The 9,795-nt window shown below is 42.2% G+C and overlaps 1 protein-coding gene across 2 annotated transcripts in view; it reads left to right on the top strand.

Moving 5' to 3' along the window:
* Window positions 1–1,543: 1,543 nt before the first annotated feature.
* vipr1a (vasoactive intestinal peptide receptor 1a) overlaps window positions 1,544–9,795 on the top strand; it is a 137,250-nt gene continuing 128,998 nt past the window's right edge. For both annotated transcript variants that reach the window (XM_052475994.1, XM_052475995.1), the window contains exon 1: window positions 1,544–1,859. In XM_052475994.1, coding sequence (XP_052331954.1) covers window positions 1,806–1,859 — 54 coding nt within the window. In that variant the 5' untranslated portion in view covers window positions 1,544–1,805. The remainder of the gene's footprint in view (window positions 1,860–9,795) is intronic.

Genomic DNA, 9,795 nt, shown 5'->3' with positions numbered 1-9,795 from the left:
AATGATAGTTCATTACCCGGAGAGGTTGACCTTTCACTGATAAGGAACATAATTTAAAGGAGTGTTTATGAGCAGTGGTGGAAAAGTACCCAATTGCCATAGTTGAGTAAAAGTAAAGATACCTTAATAGAAAACGACTCAAGTAAAAGTGAAAGTCACCCAGTAAAATACTAAATGAGAGAGAAGTCTAAAAGTATTTGGTTTTAAATGTAAAAGTAAAAGTATAAATCATTTAAAATTCCTTATATTAAACAAACCAGATGGCACCATTTTATGTGTATTTGTATTGATGGATAGCCAGGCGACTCCAACACTCAGACATACTTTACAAAGGAAGCATTTGTGTTTAATGAGTCCGCCAGATCAGAGGCAGTAGGGATGACCAGGGATGTTCTCTGTTTAGTGAGTCCTCCAGATCAGAGGCAGTAGGGATGACCAGGGATGTTCTCTGTTTAATGAGTCCTCCAGATCAGAGGCAGTAGGGATGACCAGGGATGTTCTCTGTTTAGTGAGTCCTCCAGATCAGAGGCAGTAGGGATGACCAGGGATGTTCTCTGTTTAGTGAGTCCTCCAGATCAGAGGCAGTAGGGATGACCAGGGATGTTCTCTGTTTAGTGAGTCCTCCAGATCAGAGGCAGTAGGGATGACCAGGGATGTTCTCTGTTTAGTGAGTCCTCCAGATCAGAGGCAGTAGGGATGACCAGGGATGTTCTCTGTTTAGTGAGTCCTCCAGATCAGAGGCAGTAGGGATGACCAGGGATGTTCTCTGTTTAGTGACTCTGCCAGATCAGAGGCAGTAGGGATGACCAGGGATGTTCTCTGTTTAATGAGTCTGCCAGATCAGAGGCAGTAGGGATGACCAGGGATGTTCTCTTGATAAGTGTGTGAATTGGACCATTTTCCTGTCAAAATGTAACGAGTACTTTTGGGTGTCAGGTAAATGGATGGAGTAAAAAGTACATTATTTTTCTTTAAGAATGTAGTGAAGTAAAAGTAAGAGCAAAATAGTAAAGTACAGATACCCACTTAAGTAGTAGTTAAAGTAGTTTTACTTAAGTACTTTACACAAGTGTTTATGATTAAGGCAGTTGTGCCCAATCAAAGAAAGCACTGGGCCTATGGTCTCCCATGGTTTTATCCTCATCCCACAGGCTAATTGTGCACACAGTAGGCGGGAAATGTATGATAAACGAGATTACCGTGATTTTTTACAGAAGTTAACAAGTTGGTTTTCTCTTGTTGTGGGGCAAAGTGGGGGATATTTTTATTTATTCCAATATTTGATTATGACAGCATAATATCACATGGCAACCCAATGTCATATCTGATTCGGCATAATTGTAGTCTTGTCAAATCACAATTGAGCTACAACCGCTTTATGTCGTATGCAACTTTATAATTTGAGTTGTTCTCCGTTTTTCGACGATGTATTTTATGATGAATATAGACGACAGGGAAATTGTTGCCTTCCTCCTCCAGGTGGAAGAACCCTGAACATAATTTATAAACGAGGGAAGTTCCGAGGCGCACCGACAGGGTGCGGTTCCCTTCTGACTTCGCTGTCCTTGCTCCTCGGTGGAGAAGTGGCTTCAAAAGTGTGTCCACGGTTGAGTGAGAGTTGAAGATTTGATCACAGCGCAATACGCACGCTCATACCAACGATCCGAGGTGGATACAATAACTTATCACAGAGTTTCTGTATTCGAAATTATAGTGAATGTTCGTGTTCAACAGCTTGTACACTTTCATTATCTATCTTGGATGTTAAAAAAAGAAGACAAATCGTTTCTTTATCGACCAGCGTTATGGATGTTTCCAAAGGTGTCTTGGTTTTCACTCTAGTCTGCACGTTGCGACCTGTAAGTATTATTACTGAAGTTAATTTTCGCATTCTCTATTCTGCCTACCCTATTTGTGACAACTTTGATGGTTTTGGTGAACGAACTGAAGCTTTTCTGAACATGAAAAATAAGCAAAATTATCCATTGTGTGATTCATGAATTTTCCTAATTTGCAATATTTACTTCCGGTGAATAACAATGACAAGTAAACAGATTATGACAATTTAAATGGAAGGTTATAGACTTTTTTTTTTAAGGATGCATCACCTTTATCGTAGGCTTTTAGTTGATTGGTCTTTTCAACATATTGCAGAAGCTGTGAGGAGGACATATTACAAATACATAGAAACGTGCACTTTTGTGTGCAGGCTACAATATTTCTGTTTTTTAACGCCTTTGATGTGTGTGTTCTAGTCTGCCACTACTGTGAAAGACTGATTGATGATTTAAGCACGAATGTTGCTTGCGTGTGTCGGTTAGGATGGAGGGTGAGGTAGGGGTTGTTTGCCTCGACTATCAACCTCCCCTCCTCAAAAAAAAAAGCTAATTCAACCAGTGTGCGTCCAGTGGGACCTGTGTAAACGCCATTTTTTGTTGTCATTATCATTATTCGAAAAATGCGTGATTCATTCATAGGATTTTAGGAAATAAAACCCAGCTAGCACATTTGGTTGCTTGGAAGTAGTGGGAATGTACGTTTTTGGTTTCCCATTCGTTCTGGGAATGAAACCACAAGTTTACTGACAGTTAAAACGGAACGTTTTTTAAACATTCTGAGAACGGAAGTGAACATTTTGCCTGTTTTGGGAACTTATAAATTTAGGATGGAGGGAGGTTCTGAGAACCTTTTACAATGGTTCCAGGGAGGTTATGAGAACGTTTTATTATGGTTCCAGGGAGGTTCTGAGAACGTTTTACTCTGGTTCCAGGGAGGTTCTGAGAATGTTTTATTATGTTCCCGGGAGGTTCTGAGAACGTTTTACTCTGGTTCCAGGGAGGTTCTGAGTACCTTTTACAATGGTTCCAGGGAGGTTCTGAGAACGTTTTACTATGGTTCCAGGGAGGTTCAAGCATAAATAAGACTTTTAGTAACACTGCTAGCTTAGTTTGGGTTATCTGTTTTGAACTCTAAACACAGACAGGACCTTTGGAAATTAATTTGCTTAGGCATTAATTATGTAAGCACTTTTCTTTATTATTGTGGCAGTCACTGAGATTCAAACCTGTGATCTTCTGTTTCCTATCCATGGAATTAGTCCACTGCGCTACCAGGATAGAGCAAGCACCCCTTGTTTTTTGAACTCATACAAAGCTGTCAATTCAAACAGACCCTATTTCAAAGGAAACAAGCACTCATTTAGATCAGTGGGTGCGGCCAACACACCTGATCACACTTGGCATGATAGAGGACAGAGAGAGTTTTGTTGATACTGAGAACATTTACATTTAAGTCATTTAGCAGACGCTCTTATCCAGAGCGACTTACAAATTGGTGCATTCACCTTGTGACATCTAAATGGGGACAGTAGTTCTATCTAGTCTGTCATATTATAATAGAGACAGTATATCTTGCTGGTCTGTCAGAATGTATATGTTTTTAAATAACATTCTTTGAACGTTACCCATGTTTTATTGTGGTTTTTATGGAATGTTTTCTTAATGTTCTGAGAACACAACTTTATATAGAACCACAAGGAAACCTGCAGAAAACGTTATTTAATCAGAATAGGCTAGGTAGATGATTTATCCTGAGTGCCTTGGATGTGTCTGGGGCATGTATTCGTAACACATTGTTAACATCATCAATACACAAGAGGTTGAGTGAGTGATTCTAACACTCAACCATTGTTAACTTCCATTGGAAGATGCTGTTGTATAGCCTACCTCCTGCAGTTTCTGGGAACTCGTCTGTATTAGGGCCATTGTAGCGGTCCTATGTGTAGCTGGTGTAGGGAGTCAGGTGCAGGACAGCAGATATGAGGAATTAAAGTACTTTACTCAAGAAAATACAAATATACAAGGCAACAATGATAGCCTACAAACACGGACCGAATTACTATTAACAATCACTCACGAAAACAACATGGGGAACAGAGGGTTAAATAATAAACAAGTAATTAGTTGAGTGAAGCCAGGTGTGATAAGACAAAGACAGAAGAAATGGAAAATGAAAAGTGGCCGAAGTCGTGACAGAGCCGCACGCCAACACCGACCTCGGGGACGACCCGGAGGACGAGGCGCAGAGCGATCCGGATGGAGACGGTGGAAATCCCGCAGCAACGAATGGTCCAGGACATCCTCCACCGGCACCCAGCATCTTTCCTCTGGAGCGTACCCCTCCCACTCCACGAGGTACTGAAGGCCCCTCGCCCGACGCCTCGAGTCCAGGATGGGAACAGCATACGCCGGGGCCCCCTCGATGTCCAGAGGGGGCGGAGGAACCTCCCTCACCTCAGCTTCCTGGAGTGGACCAGCCGCCACTGGCCTGAGGAGAGACACATGGAACAAGGGATTAAAATGATAATCTGGGGGAAGCTGTAACCTGTAGTATACCTCGTTCAATCTCCTCAGGACTTTAAATGGCCCCACAAACCGCGGACCCAGCTTCCGGCAGGGCAGGGGGAGGGGCAGGTTTCGGGTCGAGAGCCAGACCCGGTCACCCGGTGCAAACACCGGGGCCTCACTGTGGTGGATGTCGGCGCTCGCTTTTTGCCGCCTCACGGCCCGTTGTAGGTGCACATGGGCGGCGTCCCAGGTCTCCTCAGAGCGCTTGAACCATTTGTCCACCGCAGGGGCTTCGATCTGGCTCTGATGCCACGGTGCCAGAACCGGCTGAAACCCCAGCACACACTGGAAAGGAGAGAGGTTAGTGGAGGAGTGGCGTAGTGAGTTTTGGGCCATCTCTGCCCAGGGGATATACTTCGCCCACTCCCCTGGCCGGTCCTGGCAATATGACCGCAGAAACCTACCCACATCCTGGTTCACTCTCTCCACCTGCCCGTTACTCTCGGGGTGAAAACCTGAGGTGAGGCTGACCGAGACCCCAAGATGTTCCATGAACGCTCTCCAGACCCTGGGTGTGAACTGGGGACCCCGATCATAAACTATGTCCTCAGGCACCCCGTAGTGCCGGAAGACGTGAATGAACTGTGTCTCCACAGTCTGTAGGGCCGCAGTCCCATCATACTCCCTCGTGAGCGAGAGTTGAATCCTTCTGGGACCAGATGAAAGAGGGGTGGACAGTGGGACCTGCTGTAGTGGGGCTGGTAGAGGCGCTGGAAATCCTCCTCCTCTCTCCCAACGATCCATCATCTGCAGCATGCGATCCATGGCTGTGCCCAGATGTTGCTGCTGAACAAGCTCCTCCACTGCAACTGGGAGGGCGTCTACTCCTGATATCTCCACTCTTCAGGTGAGTGATTCTGTAGTGGTCCTATGTGTAGCTGGTGTAGGGAGTCAGGCGCAGGACAGCAGATATGAGTAATTAAAGTACTTTACTCAAGAAAATACAAATATACAAGGCAACAATGATAGCCTACAAACACGGACCGAATTACTATTAACAATCACTCACGAAAACAACATGGGGAACAGAGGGTTAAATAATAAACAAGTAATTAGTTGAGTGAAACTAGGTGTGATAAGACAAAGGCAAAAATGAAAAGTGGTTCGGCGGTGGCTAGAAAGCCTGTGACGTCGATCGCTGAACGCCGCCCGAACAAGGAGAGGGACCAACTTCGGCGGAAGTCGTGACAGCCATATCATTTACAAGAGGCTGAGTTAACAATTTTCCTCTCATCCTATCCTATCCTAGAGTTGCACAGTATACCGAAATGTCTGTACTTTTTTGATACTTGAACAAGAAAAACCTTTGGTTCTAGAATTTGTTACTTTCGGAACATCTGTCAAATGTGTCTCACGGATAAATCAAATCAAATTTTATTTGTCACATGCCCCCCGAATACAACAGGTGTAGTAGACCTTACAGTGAAATACTTACTTACGAGCCCCAAACCAACAATGCAGTTAAAAGAAAAATATGAATAAGAAATAAAAGTAACAAGTAATTAAAGAACAGCAGGAAAATAACAATAGCGAGACTATATACATGGGGGCACCGCTTAGTTGATGTAATATGTACATGTAGGTAGAGTTATTAAAGTTACTATGAATAGATGATAACAACAGAGAGTAGCAGCAGTCTGTTTATCAGCACAGCCAATGTCCTCCCTTATCATCAGTTCATTATTCCTAGAATTTTGTTTGTGATAATATGCAAACCATCATACAAATTATGCTAATGTAAAAGCAGATTGCCATCGAAACTATGTTCATTCGGTCTCGCTCTCACGTCTCTCCCAAAGAGGAACTATTACCTCAGCGACCAGACTATGTGTGTGAATTCTGGGCTCCGGTGGGGCCCCTTGCCTCCTGAATGATGGCAGACTTCAATGCAAATGTTGTTGATCAGTACAATAAAATAAGTCCCAAAATGTACGAGAGAAACATATTGTTTGTCATCTGTAGCTCCGTGAAATCAGCTCACAGAATCCTATTGAATATTCCTTCACCTGTGTTTGGAGTAGACCTAGGCTAAGTCTTGATGTACCCAGTTTATCAATCGAGATTTACCATTCAAATCAATTATTACCATTGTGTTGTTATATAGATTGATTGGTAAAAAAATAAAGTCAAATTGATCGTATGGATGTATAATTGATTAATTTATGCATACATGGCTGTCTCTGAAAAATGTTGACGATAAAAACAATTCTAATATAAAGATATTGAACTCAAAAGATGCCCAACGATTGAATAGAGAAAATAGCTGCGTTTATCTGCCTGGATCAAGTGCCATACCTGTGACTTTGGCTAATATGCCTTTTTGTTTGTTTGTTGCAGTGGTAATGTTTTCGTATCGAGTATCGTGATACTACATCTGGTATCGGTATTGACAGTCAACATTCTGTTGTCATGGCAACACTGTCTTGTCCTAGTCTGATAGGCTTAAAAAAAAAAAAAATTTAAGACATAGAAAAAAGCAAAGAGAGATGGCAGAAAGGCGCCGGACAACCAGTCTTTCCGGTGAAGACAGTTGTTTTAGTAACAGCATGGTGGTGATGCGCAGTAGAATTGTGTGTGACTATGTGTGACATTTATGTACTTCTGTCCTTGGGCTGTTCTTGTCTATTTAATGTTCTGTATTATGTCATGTTTCATGTTTTGCGTTGGACCCCCAGGAAGAGTAGCTGCTGCTTTTGCAACAGCTAATGGGAATCCTAATAAAATACCCCCAAAAATACCAAATATATAGTTGGATCTACGAAAATAAGAAAAGCTAGGCTATAAAACTCTCAAAACACTGTTTACACCGAACTAGCTACTTAACAGAGAGCTGACATTAACCTTCTAAAAATACATCTCAATGTTACATCTTATCAAAATAAGTAATTTAATCAAAATAATACAGAACTCATACATTTATCTTATCCAAATAACAAACAAGGAGAAACCAAACCCCTGATCCAAGATCGGCGCCTCCAAACTGGGTATGAATGGGCACCCAACCCTAATGTCGCCTCTCCCCTAGGACCTAGGTTGGAGAATATAAACTGGAAAGATTGGCTCTCAAATCAAATGTAGATGTTGGATTGACAAATTCTCTTGACACAAATTCATGTTATACCTCTTGATGTGTGGAGAAAGTTTTTTTTTAAGGACCTCGATTGGAGGATGCCAGTCAGCTATTATGTGTCCAATCAATTATTATCAATTATTATTATTATATTCTTCTTCATATTTGGTATGCTTTGTGTGTCCACTTATTCCCTTCAAATCATATTTTCTGAGTCCCAAATGGCACACAATTCCTAATATAGTGAACATAGGGAATAGGGTGCCATTTGGGAATTATCCCTTGTGTGTATAGTCAGAATTTACTGTCTTTCATCTCCGTCTTAGAAACTCTAGTGAGGGAGAGGTAGGCTCTGTTGAAAATGGATTCTGTGTATTGGTCACTTTTTCCATTTTCTGCCAAGAGTCCCTGAGATTGCTCCAGGCTTTTGTCACTATTGAACGCAGTCTACAGGCATTTGCACACCATTGAACCATTGAGACCAGGCTGATTGTACTTTTTTTGGTAGCGAGGAAAGTGGTCGATCTGGGGAGAGCGGATAGAAGGACCCCTTCCTCTAGGGGCAATATGTAATCTGGAGTCTCTATTCCAGTGTTCTAGGACCCCTTCCTCTAGGGGCAATATGTCATCTGTCATCTGGAGTCATCTGGAGTCTATTCCAGTGTTCTAGGACCCCCCCCGACATGTATTTTCTGAGAGTCTCTGACATTGTTCATAGCTGTGGTACCTTTACACTGCAAGTCTCCAGACCATTGTCCCATATGGCACCCTACCATTCCCTAAATAATGTAGTACTTTTGTTCTGGTCTACAGTAAATACATTTTTTTTAAAACAAGAAAACACATTTTAAGTGAGATGGAGGGATTAGCCTGAAGCTGAAAAAGAAATGAAATTCACATGAGCACCAACGATGCGTACTTCACCCAATGCTCTACCAAGGTTTTCCAGCACACAGCTTTGACCTATGTTGGTCTATTGTACTAAAAACCAATGTGTAGGCAAGTTGCTTAGGATTCAAAACCTTCTCAAACAGCTTCATTCATCCTCTTAGATGCTCCTGATTTGTATCACATATAAAGTCATGTATTTCGTTCTTCCCAGCCCACACTAAGACATTACCCCATTCCAATACCCTTTCAAGCTTTTTAAAAACATTATATGAAAGCAAGATTTGTTTTTATACTTACAAACACAATCAGGCTTGATTGAGTGAGCTGTTTTATCTCGTAGTACTGTGGTGCCTGCAATACATGTACTGTGATTGAAAAATAAATATATTTCCTGTTTTGGTCAGTAAGTTCCGAACATAATAACAGGAGGTGGTGTGTTCAACACAGCCACTCATATACAGTAATATATATATATATATATCTGTTCCTCTGCACTTAATGTTGTTTTTTCTTTGACCTTTTTCAGGTGTAAAACACAACATTATTACACAACATTATAATACATCATAACACAGCAATACAAGTCAAGTAAAAAGTACACAAAAATAACAAATGGCAACAGAAATAATACAGTTGTTAGTATTTATTTAACATTAACAGCTGATTTTTCCAGAGGGAAGCGAAAAAAAAACCCAGAAATTCATTTAAGCCAATAAAGACTAAACTGGAACATGGAGAGAGAAAGCTCATGGAGAAAGACAGCTCATGGAGAGAGAAAGCTCATGGAGAAAGACAGCTCATGGAGAAAGACAGCTTATGGAGAAAGACAGCTCATGGAGAGAGAAAGCTCATGGAGAGAGAAAGCTCATGGAGAGAGAAAGCTCATGGAGAGAGAAAGCTCATGGAGAGAGAAAGCTCATGGAGAAAGACAGCTCATGGAGAAAGACAGCTCATGGAGAGAGTGAGCTCATGGAGAGAGAAAGCTCATGGAGAGAGAAAGCTCATGGAGAAAGACAGCTCATGGAGAGAGAAAGCTCGTGGAGAAAGACAGCTCATGGAGAGAGGGGGGTCAATGTAAATAGTCCGGGTGGCCATTTGATTAATTTTTCGTCAGTCTTATGGCTTGGGAGTAGAAGCTGTTAAGGAGCCTTTTGGTCCTAGATTTGGCACAGGGTACCGCTTGCTGTGCGGTAGCAGAGAGTACAGTCTATGACTTGGGTGACTGGAGTCTCTGACAATATTTTGGGTCTTCCTCTGACACCGCCGAGTATATAGGCCCTGGATGGCAAGAAGCTTGGCCCCAGTGATGTACTGGGTCGTACGCACTACCCTCTGTAGCGCCTTACTGTCGGATGCACAGCAGTTGCTATAACAGGTGGTGGTGAAACCGGTCAGGATACTCTCAATGGTGCAGCTGTATAACTTTTT

This window comes from Oncorhynchus keta, chromosome 23 (genome assembly GCF_023373465.1).
Source record: "Oncorhynchus keta strain PuntledgeMale-10-30-2019 chromosome 23, Oket_V2, whole genome shotgun sequence".
NCBI classification, from domain to species: Eukaryota; Metazoa; Chordata; class Actinopteri; order Salmoniformes; family Salmonidae; genus Oncorhynchus; species Oncorhynchus keta.
Note: the sequence above shows the minus strand (reverse complement) of the source record. Positions and strands in the feature narration are given on the sequence as shown.